General features: G+C 37.7%; 1 protein-coding gene across 1 annotated transcript; it reads left to right on the plus strand.

Annotated features, from left to right (window-relative positions):
• Window positions 1–6,148: 6,148 nt before the first annotated feature.
• On the plus strand, window positions 6,149–19,520 carry tgfa (transforming growth factor, alpha). Its single transcript, XM_041778763.1, has 7 exons — window positions 6,149–6,503; window positions 7,268–7,450; window positions 7,650–7,811; window positions 13,847–13,961; window positions 14,734–14,883; window positions 15,039–15,130; window positions 18,042–19,520. Exons 1-7 carry the CDS (start codon window positions 6,464–6,466, stop codon window positions 18,047–18,049), a joined length of 750 nt encoding a protein of 249 aa, XP_041634697.1. The 5' UTR covers window positions 6,149–6,463; the 3' UTR covers window positions 18,050–19,520.
• Window positions 19,521–19,729: the final 209 nt, after the last annotated feature.

A 19,729-nucleotide genomic window follows, 5' to 3' on the forward strand; every position in this document is an offset into this window, starting at 1 on the left:
TACAAGAGTGAAGGAAAAATGACAGTGGCATTTCTTCAAAAAGCTGACACAGCAGATTGATTGATAACTTCTTTGCACATCTTTTCAGAAAGAAAACTTTATCAACTTGTCATTGCAACTCTCATATTAAGACAAAGCATGCCCTCAGTAGAAAGGTGAAGTAGGTCATGGTCTATATTTGTCAAAACATTTAACAAGGTGGAGCAGAAGAAGCTTGTTTAACATCTCTGTGTTGAAATGATGACAAGTCTGACATTAAACACACCACTCAGTAGCTGTAGTGTTACCTTAGATCCCCAGAAGAGCTTGAACTGAAGGAGAGAGTCCTCACAGCACAGAACAGGCCCTTATGTCCTTGATTGTAGGAATTGGGTTTTCTCAACAAATGTGGAGTTCATAAAAATGAAAACACTCTGATATGAAGTAAAACTGAAGATTTAAAAGCTGATGAAAATACTTGAAAATTTATGAAAGATATTGAATGATTATTTTTTACACTATAGAGTGATAATTTAATGTTTTTGATTCATTGTTCTCACAATTAATTATTTAAGTTATAACCAGTATCTTACTATCATATACATTTGACTTAAGGAAACAGCATGTTGTTTATGCCCAGTAGATGGAGCCGGTTTGAAATGTTACGTTGCTGCCCTTGCTGTGAGTATCAGCATCAAACATAGCATGCTACTTTATTTACTCTGCATTTTTTTCAGTCCTGTATGGCATCATTTTAACTTTTTACAAAGACTGTATTTATGGTCAGAGGAGAAAATGTTAGGCTGTGAAGGAAATCAATCAATATCCTCACCCATGAGTGAGGAATCTGTGAGCTGTTTTAATGTAACTATGGTCCCATCTTTACTCTTTTATGACAGTTTATAGACTGAAAAAAGTCAACCAAATTATCAATCAAATAGGTGCAGAAAGGCTGCATGAGGAAGGAGACACATTTTTGGAAGAACTCATGCCAACAATGATTCTCTTTTAAAGCAAGAAATGTTGTGATGAAGTTCTTTTCCAGCATGTTTGTAACCACTGCTGCGTTTTCAAGCAAAGGCTTGCACTTAAAATGAATTTGATAAAAGTAATAGTGGCACTGTTGACAAAAACACCAGAAAATATATTCGACTCAGTGACACTTTCCTCATGGGAATCTGCCAAAAGCTGCTTTTAATTTCTTGCTCTGTTGATCAAAACTGTTGGACAAAAGATTGAGCACATGGACTGAAAAGTCTAAGGCAAACAAATAAAATTGATATTAAATTCATGTTTATGGCATTTGTTCTAGCACAGTGGCTGCTCGTGTTGAATGTTTTACTTGAAATACTTTGTCTTTTTGTTTTTTCCCCATTTCTATTGCCACACGCTTTCAGTAGTCATGTATCATGGAATGTTCCACTTCAGGAAATCATCAAACCACAGCAAACTCTGACAGTTTTCCATAATTCAACACATTTGAGTTTACAGGCTAATGAATATACACAGTGATAAATAATATGAAGGACAGCTGGCAAGATCAGTTTTAAAAACATCATGTTCATGACTCCTAATAATGTCAGAATCAAACGAACACCTAGCTAACATTTTAGTTGGCCTAATATCATTAGACTTCTTCACTTATCATTTCATGTTACATTCACTTTAAAAGGTTTCTGTTTTAGAACTGTTCTGACTTAACAGATGGCCATGAGTCTTTCTGAATGCTTTTTTAATGACTGGGTCAAGGAGGAAATCTCAAATGCTGTTTAAAGATCACACAGCTATATCCCACTTCTGAAAAAAAAAACATGAAAATCATGACACATTTCCAGTAAATTGCAGTTGCTGTTATTTCAACACTCCCCAGTAAATGAAAAGACACTTTGTCATGAAAACTTGAATGATATCAGGCTATATCACGTAAAAACCGAAACATCTGACATCCATCTCAGAATCTTCACGCCGTTTCGAACGTATCTGGCCAATGTAAATGGCAATCTCCAGTGTTGATACAGTGCCTATAAAAAAAATCAGTAATCCCCCTGGATGTTTTACCCTTTTAATGGTTTTATAAATCAATCATGATCAATATAATTTGTCTTTTTTCAAAAAAAAAAATAATACAAAAAACCCCTTTAATATCAAAGTGGAAACAAATTTCTACTAAGTAATGTCAATCAAACAAAAATATCTGTTGTCAAATAAGTGACTGCATAAATATTCACCCCCTTTAAAGAGACTGACCTAAGCTACTTGGTCCTAGTGGTCTCAAAACTAGGGAAATTAGGATCATCTGAGTGCAGTGAATGGGTCTCAAGTGATTGTCTTATAAAGACACCTGTGTCTGGAAGGTCCAGTCGATGGTTAATCAGTATTTCTGGATACCATTACACCATGAAGCCAAAAGAACACTCCAAGCAAGGGCTATTGAAAAGTACAAATCAGGGATGGATACATAAAAATTCCAGGGCACTGAACATCCCCCAGAGTTCAGTTAAATCCATCACCAAGAAATGGAAAGAATATGGCACATGTGTAAATCTGAGACACCTATGACTACTCTGAAGGAGTTACGAGCTTCAGAAGGTGAGATGGGAGAGACTCTGCATACAGCTGTTGCCTGGGTTCTTCATCAGTCAAAGCTTTACGGGAGAATGGCAAAGAGAAAGACACTGCTGAAGAAATCTCAGATTAAATCTCCACTAGAGTTTGCCTAAAGGCATGTGAGACACTCCATGGTCAAGAGGAGGAAAGTGCTTTGGTCCGATGAGACCACAGTGGTGCTTTTTGACCATCAGACAAGAAGCTATGTTTAATATTTAACCCTGCTCATCACCACAAACACATCGTACCCACTGTGAAGCACAGTAGTGGCAGCATCATGCTGTAGGGATGCTTCTCAGCAGCCTGCCCTGGACAGGGATGGGAATAGATATTTAATTGATATCTATGCCATTATTGATTCTTCTTATTGATTTATTTCTTTATCAGTTCCTTTATTAATTCCTTCCTGTCAATTTTCTTTTTTGGAAAAAGGAGACTGTATGGATTTTCCCTGTTAACAACTCAAATTTTATTGAGTCTCTTTATCTCTGAATAAGATGTATGCCACTTTCAGTGAGAGTCAGTGACAAGCACACTTCAATTACTCTCTATTATAAACCTTTTTGATAACTAAAAAATGTTAAACATCAAGTGTTTAGGAGAAGAACATGCCTACATATACAAAAGTTCTCTTTTTGGTTGAAAAAGTCTCAGTTAAAACAAACTATTTTGTGGATCTTCAAACTTTGAACTTGAATTACAATAAAAAACTACTGCTCATTTTCTTGAGATGATAAAACTTTGAGATAAAAATAAATCTAGTCTCTGGATCCTAGATCTCTGGACATTGAAAATAAATTAAAATCTTTCCACACTGTGACTTCCATGTTTACTTCTCTTACTTCCTCAACTTCTCTGTTCTTGTTTGCTTCACACACAGACTCAGTGCTGTGATTGCAGCCAAAGGTGCATCTACTAAATACTGTCTTGAAGGGGGTGAATATTTAAGCAGTCACTTATTTTTCATCACTTATTTTTACTTAATTGGCATTATTTTGAAGAAATCTGTTTCACTTTGACACTAAAGAGTTTTTTCTGTCTTTTTTTGGTAAAAAATGCAAAATTATTCTGACCATGATTAATTTATAAAATCAATACTTTTTATAAGCTCTGTTCATGAAGCAGATGTGGAAGTGGAAGGAAAAAACTGTAAACATAAGTTTGTCACTGAAAGGGAAAATAAAGAGGAATTATCCATCTAGGAATTGAAGTAGATGATAAAACAATAAGAGGGTGGAAGCTTGACAGTGTGGAACAGAAAAGGACTTAAGTTATATGATGAGTTACAGTTTCAACACTTATAACCAGTAAAGCTTAGGTTTGTTCCAAATCTTAGATATTCTGCATTAAATAAATATTTTGAGAGCATAAGTTGCCGATGCAAAGTGTGTTCACAATGAGAAGAATACTAAAATGCAGTGTACTACTCACCTATGGTCATGCACTCTGGGTAAAGACAAAAAAAAAAAAAAAAAAAAAAAGATTGTGGATACAAGCGGCTGAAATGAGTTTTCTCCAGAGGGGGATCTGGACTCAGCCTTAGAGATAGGGTGAGGAGTTTAGACAAATCCAGATGGGATTAGAAGTAGAGCCTCTGCTTGTCCACAACAAATGGAGCAGAGTTGAGCTAGTTTGGCTATCTGAAAAGGATGCCTCCTGGAGGTCCACCAGGCACATGCAGCTGAGAGAACTCAAGGAAGACCCAGAATGCACTGGAGGGCTTATACTGTAAATCCTGTCTGGCCTGGGAACACCCTCAGATCCCCCAGAAGGAGTTGGAGGGTGCTGCCTGTGAGAGGGATGTCTGGGTTGACTTGCTCAACCTGCTACCTACGTGACCTGGCCCTGGATAAGAGGAGGAAGATGGATGGATGTTAGCTAACAGCATCCGCTTGCTATCTACAAGCTACTAGCATCAGCAGCACAGTTTAACAAAGAATAAGGCATTTAAAGTGAAATAAGTAAACTTTCTTTGAGAGAAAAATATATTTAAAAAACAAGTTAAATGAATTTATCACTGGGTGAAAATAGCTGTCAAATGTTAGAGATAATTGCCTGACATCTGTTTGCAATTCGTTGTAAAAAAAAGAAAGCAGAAGGGAAAGGAAGCAGTTAGATTGTCATCATCTCCTGTAAGTGCAAAACAGTAGTCCGCAAGTTGCAACAACACGACTCTGTTTAGATGGTGCTGTCTCACACTGAAGTAAACTAATGGAGGTATGCAATTAGGAACACAGAGTTCTTTGGCGATAGAAAACCACCAAACATAGAGTCTGACACGTGAATTTTTCAGAATATATTTTTAAAATAAGTGTGATTATTTCAATTTTTTGTTAGTTTAATTTTTAGCCAAACAGCAATGAACACTGGCTGGAGGGCCCCTGGGAATTTTCCCCAGGGTCCCTAAAGACTCCAGAGCCGCCGTTGCATTTTAACCCTTCAAACTTAAAATGTTGTCAGAGAAATATGAATCTGATTTTTTTTAAAAATCAGTTGTTGAACAAAACGTATATTCATAAATGCTTCTTTGGTGTAAGTAACTTTTTGTTGTTGTTAATGTAGTTTTTTGTGCCTCTTGAGCCTCTACTAAAGGTGTTACATCCACGGGTGGAGCCAGAAGAGTTTGATATCAGGGGCTTAGCCCAAACCTAGGGGGGTCCTGATGTGTGCTTCCCAGAAAGTTTTTACTCATCAGGTAGTTGTGTGTACTATTTTCCAGCAATATTAAATACAAATTTAGATTTTAAACACCAGCAAATGTGTACATCTTTGGGCATGAATAATGCAGTTCCACCTTAAAGAAAGTGTTTCTATCATTCTAAAACCATAATATGCTGTATTAAAGATCAATAATTTGCACTTCTTCTTATTAAAAAGGGGTAGAAACTTACTGATATTATTATTTTTAATGTTCATAACATGAAACAGATTTAAGGTTTAGTGTAAAAGTTTCCAGTTGGCATTCTTCATTATTAAAAATAACATTAAAATAAATGGTGGGTTTCTCAATTTATTTTTATTTTCATGAATACAGAAAATTTTTATCTAATTTGATGTTATAACTAATTTTGATATTGTGGTATAAGCTCTAACAAGTTGAAAAAAGTTTGATTTTATACCGTTTGCCTACAAAAGTAAGATTTCCACACCCTTTTGTATACTATAAATGATTTTGTTGTGCATTTATTTGTCATAACACTAAGCAGAAGAAACCAGCTTAAAACATTCAGGGCTCAAACCCTATGAGGCACCCCCTTGCTCCGCCTATGGTTACATCTTAATTATCTTATTTAATTTGTGTACAGGATGTAGAATGTATTGGAATAGATAAAATAGGTCATGGAGAAGGACACTCACTCTTTATTATCCCCAAATTTCAATAAGCTAAGAGGCACCTGAGTAATTGAACGAACAAATTAGATGGGATGATCGCGAGAAGAAATGACAAAAATATTTCATTAAAATGTACACGAGACGATACCCGTCACTCCTCCCCCTCCCATCTCCCTCCCTGTTTCTAATTGGTCAGCCTCTGACAGGATTACACGAGTTTCCTCAATTGAACACACAGAAGTTAAACGCTCGGACACCCTGAGGTCTACTCTGCTGCTCCTGACTAACAAAGTTAAAACAAGTCAGCTCGATCCCGGTGACTATCCTGCGCGTGTATCTGTGGAACTGATGTGTTAAAGTGACACGAGTGGGCTTCAGGTCTGCTGTGCTGCTATCACTGGATTAAATGTTTCGTGTGCTGCTGATGGTTTCTGCTGCTACTCGACCTGCAGCCTCCAACACTAATGACTAATGTGGCTCCTGAATGCACGCCTGCGTTGACGTGAAGACAAAGTTTATGTATTTTTGACTTCAAGTCGTCACGATGACTCGAATTTTCTGGGATGCTATTTTTCTTTTAAGTGGTGAGTAATTGACTTAGCATAAAAATACGCTTTTTGTATGGGAAATATAGATCTTTGGTATTGTCCAATGTTATTCTGCAATCAATATCAACCCACTGGATCACGCCCTACATGTACTGGGAACCACAAATTCCTTCTTTTGCTAAGTGTTTATGCAAGGCAAACATGATTGATTTTTTCATATGTTTGACCTCATTATGCTCATTCTAATTTTGTTTATCATCCATGATGGTATTCAGATAAAGTGGGTGTGCTGTTTGGGTGGATGTCTGTGTGGTTTATACTTTCACAGTGTGGGAAAAAAACAACTATAATTCATCAGATGTCTTAGTTTGTCTATTTCTTGAATAAGCCAGCCTCTCTGTGCTGTTTTCAGACTCTGGTTGTGGTTGCGTGTCTTCTCAGAGGGGACCTGCTGTATTTATAGTGCTTTGGTCTCATCCTTTAAGTGCATGCTTGACCCTGTTACTATTGTTGGGTACCAGTTACTCAATGAAGCATCGATATCACATTGAAAATATGGTCCTGTACTCATAAGTGTACATTAAGGGATGACTGGGATGACCCTGCATGATGTAGTGTGGTGTGTGACCTGTGGTTTTCCTTTGGGATGCATTTTTTATTTGTTTAAAGGATAATGGGCCCATCCCTTTTGTTCTTCTAAATGATGGTACTTTGGGCAAATTGGTGGCTCTCAAGGGTCTATTTTTGACCTAGTGTTTTTTTATTTTTCACAACAGGATGACTTTTTATTCTCCCTGCAGGTTCCCTCTTTACGTTCGGAGCAGGGCCAAGCAATTCAGCAGTCATCGAAGCTAGCATTTCCATAAAGACAAACTCTACTAATGCTCTGAACAGCTCGACAAGCAGCTCTGAAACCACCACAAGCAGAAGCACGACTATGACAACCTTAGCAGCAACTACAACCAACACTCCTCCAGTTACAGGTAGACCTAACTTCTCTTTGTCATGCATGTTAAGGCTCAAACAATTTCAGAAATATGACTGTACTTTTGTTTGACATTTTATGAAGATTTCTATCCATTTTGCTTCAGTTTCAGGCTTTCCTGATAGATTTATCCTCCTGCTGTTTTTACATCAATACTAGATAATTTTTTTAAAGTCTGCTTCTTTCTCTCTCTGCAGTTTTCTTTACATTTGGAGCAGAACCAACAACTGTTGAAGCAACCATTTCAGTCAACACATCTTCCTCCCCTGCTGTGAACACCTCTGTAACAAGCAGCAGTGGGAGCATGACCACCACCGCCACCACCACAACGACAACAACCAACATCCCTCCAGTTAAAAGTATGTCATATCATGTTTGGATGCAAGGGAATGCTGACGGCTTGTTTCCCTGTATTTCAGATAAAACTGTCCTTATTGCTGCCCTTGATCCTCTCTGACTGCATTGCTGCTCTCCCAGCCAGATTTCTCCAAACAGTAAATCTTCCCATTGAGCTGCAGTGCATGCGGACAGTGTGGGGCTCACTGATAATTGATCCTCTTAGCATGAGCAAGGGCAGCAATTGTGATATATTAAAGGTTATGAGCTGTATACATGAGCAAGGCATCCACCCATTTCAAGCAGTATTGAATTATTATTATTATTGTGAGAAAAGCACCTTAACGTGCCCAAGAGGGCTGGTTTCCATCTCAGTGTCCCTCCTGTCTGGCTGCCAAAATCACATGGGAAGAGAGCGAGGTTGGTAGGCAGATGCCTCAGGGACAACAGAGGGCTTTCACAGAGTCTGAAAGAAGGAGACAATACATGTAGGCTGCAATCCAAAAGCCCATTTACCGATGGAATGGGAGTGTGTGACGAAGGCTGTAATGCAGATATCTGTCTGCATGTTCATCCTCCTTCTCACCCTGAATGTCACACTGAGCATCTGTTTCCATTCCCGGTGAACACTTGACTTTTGTTAGGCACAGTTATGCAGGAATTTGTCTGACTGTACAGCTGACCTGTAAGATATGTCCCGTTTTTGTTGATGTGATGTCTTTTGTCATGAGTGAAAACTGAGACAGCTGCGTTGAAAAAATGGTTTTAATTCCTGCTATAGATCTGTGAACTCTCCTGAGGCCAATGATGTGGGTTAAATGGACAGAGGGTTTTGTTTGCGATGTCCCACTGAGACTTCTTCTTGGGTCTGATTGTCCCTCCCAGGTACGGATAGAGTTGTAAGCCAGTGCAAATCCACATGCAACTGGTTACAAAAGGCTTCAGTGTGCCGCTGGTGGCGTGGGTGTCAGCTTTAGGATTTAGTGCATGCTGTTGTTTTAGGTCTCTGCAGGCTTAGGTTATTTTTAGATTTATGATATTCACCTCTGATATGATGTGGATCAGACTGATTGTACTCAGATTATATTTGATAACGTTATTGAGGGTAGAATTCATGCCTTCAAGGACCTCTAACACTGGGCGGGTCTGCCAAAGCATTGGAAGTTTCTCTAACACATCTTAGAAAACCTTACTAGCTTACACTCTGCCTTTAAAAATGGCCTTCCTGCTAAATACTAGGGTTTGGTCAATGATCAGCCTCAGCAATTATTAAGGCTGAAATCTGGCATTTGGCTGATTATTGGTATTGGCATTCTAATTTACTAATAATCAATCAAATTAATTAATCAAAAAGTGTGCCTCTTTGGTTCCACTGCAAAGGGTGTCTTCTCCTCTGGCTTTATTTTCACTCTCAGTCTCATCAGATTGCCTTCATACAACACAGTCTGATTGGTTAGATGTCACATGAGTGCTAGCCAATCAACATTCAAGCTGGACACCACTGACACAGTAAGGGTATGGTGTCACTTCCTGTTTTCTTGCTGCTACTGTGTTGCTCTGTGCTATTAGACCTAGGGATAACTTTTTTTAGAATGCAATTTTACCTTTGGCACATTAGTAAATTTGTTGGTCAAAATAAATGAGTATGGGTTCCAAATATCAGTTAGCAGTCTCATAAACTACCAATAATCAATATTGGAATTGGCCCTGAAAAACCAATATCAATGGACCCCCTACCAAATACTACATTGTTGTTGTTTATGTGAGGAAATAATAGCCTTTTATGGTATTGGAAATAATTAACCCTTGGAAAATGTTTTGGATTAAAGGGTGGGACATTTCTGGCTCCAAATATGTTTTTTTTTCTTCAGTAATTTCCACGATAGTGCTTCTGACATCAATAAGAGCATAAAGAACAGATGATAACTGTTAAAGGAAGAAGTAAAAAAACAGAAGGATAATGACAGACAGCAATGGAAAAAAGATCAAGGATTAAGTGTGGTAAGAGTTGAAAATGACACCAAATGTCTGCCTAACCTGACACGTCAGATAAACTGTTTCACATATCCATTGATATATTTCACTCCCATATGGACTGCAGTGCATAGGTGGTGTTGTGGCTGGACAGAACCTTTGAGAAATAATTTGGTGGGTGATTGGACAAGCATTCTGTCATATTCATTACAGTCGAATCAGAGCAACAAGACATATGAGGTGGTGGGTATGTATTTCCCCTGTGACTAAATTGCATAACATGAACTTGATAGGCACCCATTATCACTGTTCAGTATCAGCGGGGCCAGTTAGGGAATCAGACTCATGCCGAAGCTGGTCAGGTAAAGGGCAAAAACATCTTTTCTACCAAGTGAAGTTTTCAGTGTGGTTCTTTGCTCTTCTTTTAATAAAGAAATGTTGTTCAGTTCTAAAGCTGACAGTATAGCTACATCCAAGCAACTAATAAGAGCAACCATCTGGTTACTTTGCCCTCAAGATGCCAGACCTGCCCTTTTCTGGCTGACAACTGAATGAACAGTAGTAAATGGGAAAGACTGGGCCACTTGGAATTTAAAAGCTCAAAATATGAAAACCATATGGTGTAACAGTTGAGAGCCTAAATCCAATCTGCAAGTCAGTCTGGCTTCAGATTGTTCATTTCTGATGGCCATGCTCACAGAGCGTTCATCTGAGCCACCATATATCTCAGAATGGAAATACACACTATAAAACTTAGGATATCAAACTGGATTAAACTTCCCTTTATGATTTGTTTGTTTGTTTGTTTGGATCCCCATTAGCTTAAGCATCAGCTGTAAGCTATTCTTCCTGGGGTCCACAGTTTACATTGTGACAATACAATTTATAAAATCAGAAATCACAGTACACAAACATAAGACAATACATCACACCGCACCAACAGAACAAACATTTCAACAATTACAACTCACTCACACAAAGTCAAAGACAACAGACATTACAGTTGCTCTGAGTGACTCTAAAGAATAGACATTAGCAAGTCCATGTATTCAACAAAGTATTCAGAATTATAATTGGCTACCAAAGTTTCTTAGGAGATAATATATTTTCAGGGATTGTTTAAAACTTTAAAGAGTATTATGTTGTTTAATATCATTTGGAAGCAAGTTCCATTCCTGCATTTCTCTGTATGTTACTGAGCGCTGAGCTGATGAAGTCTTTACTTTAGGCAAAATAAAACAATCTCTAACAGCATGCCTGATAGAGTAATGATGTATATCTGTACTAAAGGAGAGCTTTTCATATAAATTTAAAGGGGTTTTAGTTGTTATGACATTCCGTAAGAAGACCATCAGTGCATATATTTTTAATTTCAAACCATGAGAGACTTTCATGCATTTTCCTGACATTAGACCTAAACCCGCATGACAGCTACACATGCAGCCATATTCTTATTCTGGTTATAGTAAGAGTTAAGGTAACAGTTAGGATACCAAACGTTAAAAGTTAAAAGCCTGACTGGCAAAAATTAAATACAAAACGTTAAATAAAGTCGATTAAACAGTCTGCTTACAGGAAAGAAGCTCCTCCATGTAAAGATTCCAATGCAGCTAGCATAGCTTGCATAGCTCTGTTAGCTGTGCAAGCTATGTTGTCAAAATAGCTGAAGCTAAGCTCACAAAAAATCGACAAACTATGTAAGCTATGTATCTACATTAGCTGTGTAGCTAAGTTAGCTTTAGCTACATTTGCCAAAATGTACATTACTAAAGCTAACTCAGCTACATCAGCTTATGTAGTAATGTTAATTAAGCTAACAAAGCTAAAACAAGCAATTGTCAAGTATAACTACTTCTAAAATGGGTCTATACATAATTTAATCCTATATTAGACTTATGACCTTGTTTAATTTAATCTATGAAATGTTTCTTAGTGTGTAATGTTTGCAATGTGGTTATTTTTTGAATGTAACTGCCAGATCTTGTTTATTAATTACAACACTGGATAAAAAAAAAATCTAAAACTAGAAATTCGTTGAACAGCAAATGGCACTTGCTTTCTGAGGTATATGGTGTCTCAGATGAACGGTCTGTGAGAGTGACCTTCAGAAATGCATCAGATGAGCATCTGTTCAGACTCTCTCTATCAAACTGGACAAACGGCCTCATCTTTTGACCTGAGATGTCATAAATCAACATCACATGCCTTGCGTGTGTTGATACTAACACTTTGAACGTGGTTTGAATGTTAAGTTTGTAAATGTTAGAATCTGTTTAAGCAGGCAGACTAACCCTCCTGCTGTCACAGAGCTGCTGCTAGCTTAAAGTCAGTAAAACCACAGCACGGGTGTCATATTTAACCACTGTACCTTTCTCTAGTTTCAGCCCAGAGACACAGAGCTCTTCTTTTACACTCCTTTGTCATTTGAGAACAAAAAAATGCCTTAAATGATGGCTTTTAATTGTTAAAGACACAAAAGACATCAAACTAGCCTTTAATCCCATTGTTTTCTGTTCACTCTTGGGCAGTGATCATCAGCTGGTGGGCTGGGGGCCTGGTCAGGACCCCAAAGCTTCCCATCCGGCCCCCAACAGACTTTTAAATTCTGAAAACATATGCTTTTTAGAGAACCCTTGGTCTTTATATCCCTATTTATTTCTTTTTTTTGTGTGTGTGTGTGGGGGGGGGCTTTTTATGCCTTTAATTGATAGCGAAGGTCAGTGGATAGAATCGGAAACAGGAATGAGAGAGCTGGGGAGAGACATTCGGGATAGTGCCACAGGCCGGATTAGAACCCAGGCTGACCCCGTATGTGGAGTGCGCCTTAAACCTCTAGGACACCTGCACCCCTTTACATCCCTGTTACTATTAAATGAACCCTAAAAAACAATCAATATTGAAACCGTTCTATCAGGACAGAGGTTTGACCCATTTTTACAGAAATCCATCTGTCAGCTGTCATTTGTAAAGATGATGCATGATAAACACCACCTCATCGTTCAAGTCACAAGTTTTGTTGTCAACTTTCCACTTCACACTCTTAGAGAGTGCAGTTTTCCCTGATTGAGATTTAAAAGAAAATACCTTTTTCCTGCTTGTATTTTTTACCAATCAGGACACAACATAGTGGTATCAAACCCAGTGACAGACATCATGGAAATACTAATACTAAAACAATAATATGTTAATTACCCCAAAACATGTATTTTATTTAGCTTATTTTAAAGTCTGGCCCCCACAGTGTCTGCCAAAACAAAATCTGCCCATGTACAAATGTAGTTGATGACACCTGCTCTAGAGTCTTGTTTTCTCTCAAATGGGGGCGCGGTCACTGGAGAGTGGAGATGATGTTGCTGTGCTCATATCAATAGCCTCACCAGCAGCAGCCATTGTTTACAGGCTTGCAGTACAACTAAATCCAGCCCACAGCTAACACCTCCCTCTCCTTAAATGACACTAATGGGCCCATTCATTCTCAGACAAAACGCAACATTCTCAGATTATAGCTTTGCAAGATGGATCTACCTGATGGCAGACATGGAATCTTGCCAGTTCATCAGTTTTGCAAGGTTATGTCAGATCTCCCTCTCTGACCAATCAAAATCTAAAAGGGGCAAGACTTATGATCCCAGCTTTGTCAACAACAATGGTGGAGGAGAAACTGCTCTGACTCTTATATTTGAGGGTAACGTGTCCAGGTCAACAGCTGCAAATACAAGGAAAGCATTTCTTTGCATTATAATAAAGAAAAATACTAAGCCCAGTGTGTTATTTGACCTAGCAACAATAAACCCTGGTGAGAAGTGCTCTAAAACCAAGGCTGTGGGCACTACCTGTGCAAAAAAGGGGGCTGTGGTCAGTTGACCTTTCTAGGGTTTATATTCCTCAGCTAAACAGATATCTTGATTTATCGATTGCTTTGGAAAAAGTATCTGCTAAATGACTTTGTAACATTGTTTCATGATATTGTCTTTATAATGGGTTGTGTGTGTTGTATCATACTATGAATTATCCTGTGACTTCCACCCCTTGCTGGTACATTTTCATGAAATTGCTGACAATTTATTGTCTTACCTGTTTACAGAGTTTGTTGCAGCAGCTGTTCGGTCTCATTTTGATGACTGTCCTGACTCCCACCGCCATTTCTGCTTAAATGGCATGTGTCGATTCCTAATATTAGAGGAGACGCCTGCATGTGTGTAAGTTTATGCTATATTAAATGTTAAATTCCAACTTGTTTCAGTCAACTTTGGCCACTTGAAATTTGGAGTTGCAAAATTATGTCAATTAAAAAAGGGCAACAAGTGAAATCTAACATTTTGGATTGATTTGTTTGAGAATAAAGCGCAGTAATGCTATAAGGCGCTGATTCTGGTGTTTATGTTTCTGAAGAGGCAGGAGAACACACATGCTTTATTTTTATTTTTCATTAAACTGCCAATGTGAGGAACTTTTGGGTTGTATTGACTACTATGCACGTTGTGAGCAGAAAAAGAGGGCTTTTTTTGTCTGAACATCTTGTCTTTTTACATATTAGTGGTAATTTCTGACAAATGATCTCATAGATCCTTATTTTTAAAGCCCATCGTCAAAGTAACAATGACTCTTTGACAAAGAAAGTGTGTCTTGGCTCCCTTTAAGTAATTTTATCCGACTCCCATCACCAGGGATGATGCAAAAGGAATAATCTGTCTTGTTGCTAATGAACTAGCTTGCTTTTGTAGCTCATATAGAGGCATCAGTTTGTTGTCTTTTACTAACCATCCAAAATCTCGTCACAGGGGCTTTAATTTACTAAATAAAATAATAATCATACCTGTAGTCAGTATCATCAAAGTACTGTAAAAACCCAACTTGAAGAGTTGGAGTTTTCCATCTGCCTGTCAAATTGCAATTCTATATTCTGTTAATTCCCTTCTTCTGTTAGTTATTTTCAAAAAATTTTGCGATGTTATTTTGTCTCTCTTCCAGGTGCCATCCAGGCTTTGTAGGGATGAGGTGTGAGCATGCAGACCTGCTGGCTGTAGTAGCAACAAACCACAGACAGCAGACGGTGGCCACGGTGCTGGTGTTGTGTGTGATTGGATGTGTTCTCACCATGTTCGTGTGTACACTCCTACAGTAAGTCTCTACCGTTATTTCTGAATATTTTTCATTGCACAAAGCTTAGAGGGACAAAAACAGCTGAAATATGCAAACTGTACAGTAAGTAATTCTAAATAATAAAACTGATGATTTTTTCAGGATTTTGAATACCTGTGTGTTTTGTTGTGCAGCTGCTGGTGGAGGCAGGACTGTCGCAGGCAGAGGCACGCACATCACTACGCCACAGAGAAGCACAGATCATCTTTCTATCCTTCTGAGAGTGGTACTTTATTAATTCTGTCAATAAGATTATTTCCAAGATAGCCTATCCATGAACAGAGCAGTTTTTAAATGTGTACTTAAAAGAAATTGATTTGACAATGAAGAATTAGATTATTTAGATTAAATACTACATAAATAATGTTTTTATTTTCCCAATAGCTTACAAAGTAAAAAAAAAAAAAAACAACTTTACATGTGTGGGAGCATTTTGAAGAAGTTTGAGATCTCAAAAAGGTAAAATGCAAGTTACATCAACAGCTTTTGTCAGACCGCTCGACTGTAAGTAACACAGCCTTTCACATAAAATGAGCGAGTAGTTTGTAGCAGTGTTTTTTAAAGTGGGGGTCCTGACGCCAGGGGGTTCACTAAGGGGTGTAGGGGGGTTGCAGGTGGATGAGGTGGGTAAAAAATAAAATTACATAAATTATTATAATAAAATTATTTTTTGGCAATTGTGTCTTAAATAGGGCATGTCAAATGATTAAATCTTCAGATTGCAATTAATCTCAGATTTTCTCTAGTTTATCCAATTATTCTCCTATTTTTGTTGCATTTTTAAATCCCAGTATTTTGCCTTCATAGCTGTTTTGTCACTTTTGAAGAATGCATGCCCAAACAGCTGATCAGGAGATGAAAATACACTGTTATTATCAGTATCAGCAGATATGATATTTCTGGCAATATTTACTGCCGATATTTTGCTTTAAAAGTCTGCCTATTTCAGCTATGAATATTGGCCATACAAACAAATAAGTCTGTTTTAAGCTGGACCAACAGACCTCTGCAGCTGAAGTCTTTTTTCTTTGTTCATTCTCATTCCTTACACTTTAGAGTGTGTTTTAATGACTAAAATTGTGTAATTTTTTTTATCCTCAAACTTGTAATTGTGTGTTTTAAAGACTGGTGTTTGAGGTCTAAACTACATTTATATACAGTGCTTAACAAATTTATTAGACCACCACCCAAAAAAGGTTTATGCCACAGCTTACCTAAATTAACAGCATTGCTAATTACCAAAATAACTTTTTATGTTTCTGCAATGGTTAATACACCAATATGTAGAAGCTCTTTAACCCAAATGATATTTTTAATGTAAAAATATAATTATTATTGTTATCCATGAATTTTCAAATGTACTGGTTTACAAAAAAACCTGAAAAAATAGTAAAGCACATTAATATTTCTTCATTAACATGTCAAATTATAGTTACTTACTTGCATTCCTGAAAAGAAAAATGAGTTTTAGTGGTTGAATGCTATGCTTGATTCATTTCTGACTTCTCAGAGAAGCCCAGTGAGCCGGCTCAAATTTGGGTATAAAAAGGTGAATTTTGTTTGAAATTCCTCATTTCCTGTTCAAAATGGTAAAACGTGGAGACCTCACTGAAAATGAAAGAGTCTGCATTAAAGCACTTCATGATGCTGGATGATCTCTGAGACAAATAGGGAAAGACGTAAAGAAAAGGCCTCAGACATCTGGAAAGGCCTCAGATTTGCCAGGGAGCACAAACACTGGACTATTGTTGACTAGAAGAAGGTACTCTGGACAGACAAGTCCAAGTTTGAACTCTTCAGTCAGCATTGTTGTGTTTATGTCTGCAGAAAAGCTGGAGAACAGTTTGATACCAGATGAATTGCACCCACAGTGAAACACGGTGGAGATTCCATTATGGTATGGGGTTCCATTTGTGGATACGGTCAAATGAGTGAAAACCACAACATCTTAGTGCATCATGGAATCCCTCCTGGACTGAATCTGATTGGTCGTGGGTTCATATACCAACAAGACAATGACCCCAAGCATACTTCAAAGCTGTGCAGAAACTATTTGACCAAGAAAAAGGAATCTGGAGTACTGGAACTGATGGACTGGCCAAGTCAAAGTCCAGATTTGAATCCTATTGAACAAATTTGGGATTTAGTAGATTCAAAGATTGATGGCACAAAAGTTTCATCTAAAGCAAGTCTGTGGAAACAGCTACAAACTATTTGGAACTCAATAACAAAAGAGACTGTGGAAAAGTACATAAAAACAATGGCAGCAAGAATGCAAGCTGTTATCAAGGCCAAAGGAGGCCATACAAAAGATTAAGTTTTTTGGTTATGTGTGAAAAAGGACTATTTAGTTCTTTCAGTTTGTTATTTGCCAAATAAATAACAATAACATTTTTAGTTTTAAAAAGTTTTTGAAAGATTTCTAAAATATTTATGTTTTCTCGTTTTTATGACATAAGGCCTAATACATTTGTTAAGCACTGTATATTGGTATTGGTTAAATTCAAATTTTAAATATTGAAAAAATTCCAATATCATGCATCCCTACCTGTGGAGGAAGAACATGTAGCCAAATGTTGCATTAGTGCCAAACACAGAGGCTTTCTGGGTGAAAAATAACACTTAGAAAAATTCCGATAAAGCGTTCATTGAGCCAACATGTTTGTTTGTTTTTTGTTTTTTTTTTGCCATTTTTACCCCAAACTAACTAAATTACATAGTGAAACTGTACCCATCTGTCATGCTGTAAAGCCTGGTCTCCCTGTTAATACAACCAGCGAGTAGTTCTTAAAGGGGTAACACCACTGAAAATACTGGAGGACAATGCCACTACTATTGCCAAGTACCTCATACAACCCAACTTCAAAAATACCAAAATACCCAAAAGAACGAATGAGACATCGACTATAAACAAAATGTAGTGCAAGTGTTGGTTGGGATGATGACATGTAGAGCTTTTGATTTATTATGTTGCTCTGAGAAAGCTGAACAAACGCCATCAGATTTGTTTAATGGTGTTTTGGGTGTTTTAAATGGGTTTGCTCACAGTAATTTAAAATGTCCCGGCCTTACTTTTGTAGGATAATGTGATTCTGGCAGAGGAGGAAATAGTCCCTGTTTTATTATTTCCTTTTCAGTGGTTTGAGGAGACGTCTTGCTGGGACCTGAGCTGTTTCCACTCAGCGTGCTTAGTTTTCTTCATGTGGCCCCTGCGCAGACCTCAGGACTGTAACCAAAGTCCTTTTCACTTCTATGGATCAAGCCGGCGCAGCCAAGTGCAAAGAGGTCAAAAGTTCCACAAGTTATTTTTGACCTGCAAAACCTTAGGAACGTGCTCACTTCTGTTTGATCTGAAGGACGAAAAGAGCAGAATTACAACAGAACAGTACAGTACGTCTGCAGCCCAGAGGATAACCCGGTGCCAAATCCTTCAAGAGAAGAGCGGTGTATTTCCTCATTCTTGTTGATGGCTGGACTAGAGGAAATGAAAAAAGATCCACAGGCTGCTCATTATCCTGAAGTGGACGCTGAAATGAAACTTTTACTTTAGGACTGCGGGACGATGATAATTCAGCCCCAACTCCTCTTTTTGTCTTTTAATAATGTTGCACATTTTTCCTTAGATGCACAGAGGATATTTTAGAGAATTTATGGAGGGAAATTTGATGCTTTAAAAACATTTTAGTGTCTGTTTTTAAAGAAGGAACTCACTTCACTGGAGACAGGAGGAGGAATCGTGAAGCGGACTGAATGCTGATGGATTAAAACCCTGCAATCAGTAATAATTATACACAAAATGTGCAACTTCCAATATGGCTTTGTTCTGATGGTACAGGTAAGTTTGACTCCAGTATTGTTACGAAAGCTATGTCAGTTTTTTATTTTTTCTTCCTGAGCTGTACTTGAATGTGTTCATGCATCAGAGTTCTCTTTTTATAGTGCAAGCTATAACTTTAACAACACATGCACACAGTCACACTGGAAGTTTGGTTACTCCTTGGTCTTATCATATTGTTGCACTTTTTACTGCAAGCTTGCTCCCTGTTCTTAAAAAACTGCACTAATGGTACGATGTAGTCACGCGGAAACGGTGTCCATTTAATAAGAGATGCCAAATACACTCGTTTCTAACTTTGCCTGAATCAGCACTGAAGGGAAAAAGCACTTGGTGTGTTCACGTCCACCTAAGCATGCATGCACTTAAATCACACTTTATACTTTTGCTTTGGATTTGAATACTTTTAAAGCCTGGGAAGGAGAATATAAATCAAAATATTTAAAAGCTTCTTCAACAATTACAGACTGACTGTTCTTTGTGCAATAGGATGGTAAAAACTTCATTAAGATGAATGTGATGGTGTGTTTATGCCAAAAGACTGCATGGGGATGAAACGCTCGTCTTTGTTTACAGTAGGCGATGATATTTACATTCAGCATATGTGTATATGTTTGTTTTTACAGCATTGATATGTAAATAATCCACACAGGGATGTATAAAATGTGTCAATATAAAAAAAATCACAGATAAAGGGTGAACTTTTTCAGATTTATGTTCACAGTTGGAAAGCTTTTGTGATCTGCATTGGTTTTCCAGTGAATTAAAATGCAAGTGTGTATATGAGTGCTTCTTTTCTTTATTTATGCTCTCATAAATGCTCTGTCAATGGAGTCTGTTACTCGATCCATCGCGTGACCTTCTTTTCACTTCCTAAGCTCCTTTCATTCCCTCTCTCTCTTTAAATATCCGATTTTCTGATGCTCCGCTCCTCTATTTTTCTCTTCCACTGAATATTTCAAGACCAGAGAAATGCCAACAAACCTTGAA

The sequence above is a fragment of the Cheilinus undulatus genome, linkage group 3 (assembly GCF_018320785.1).
Source record: "Cheilinus undulatus linkage group 3, ASM1832078v1, whole genome shotgun sequence".
In the NCBI taxonomy this organism is placed as follows: domain Eukaryota; kingdom Metazoa; phylum Chordata; class Actinopteri; order Labriformes; family Labridae; genus Cheilinus; species Cheilinus undulatus.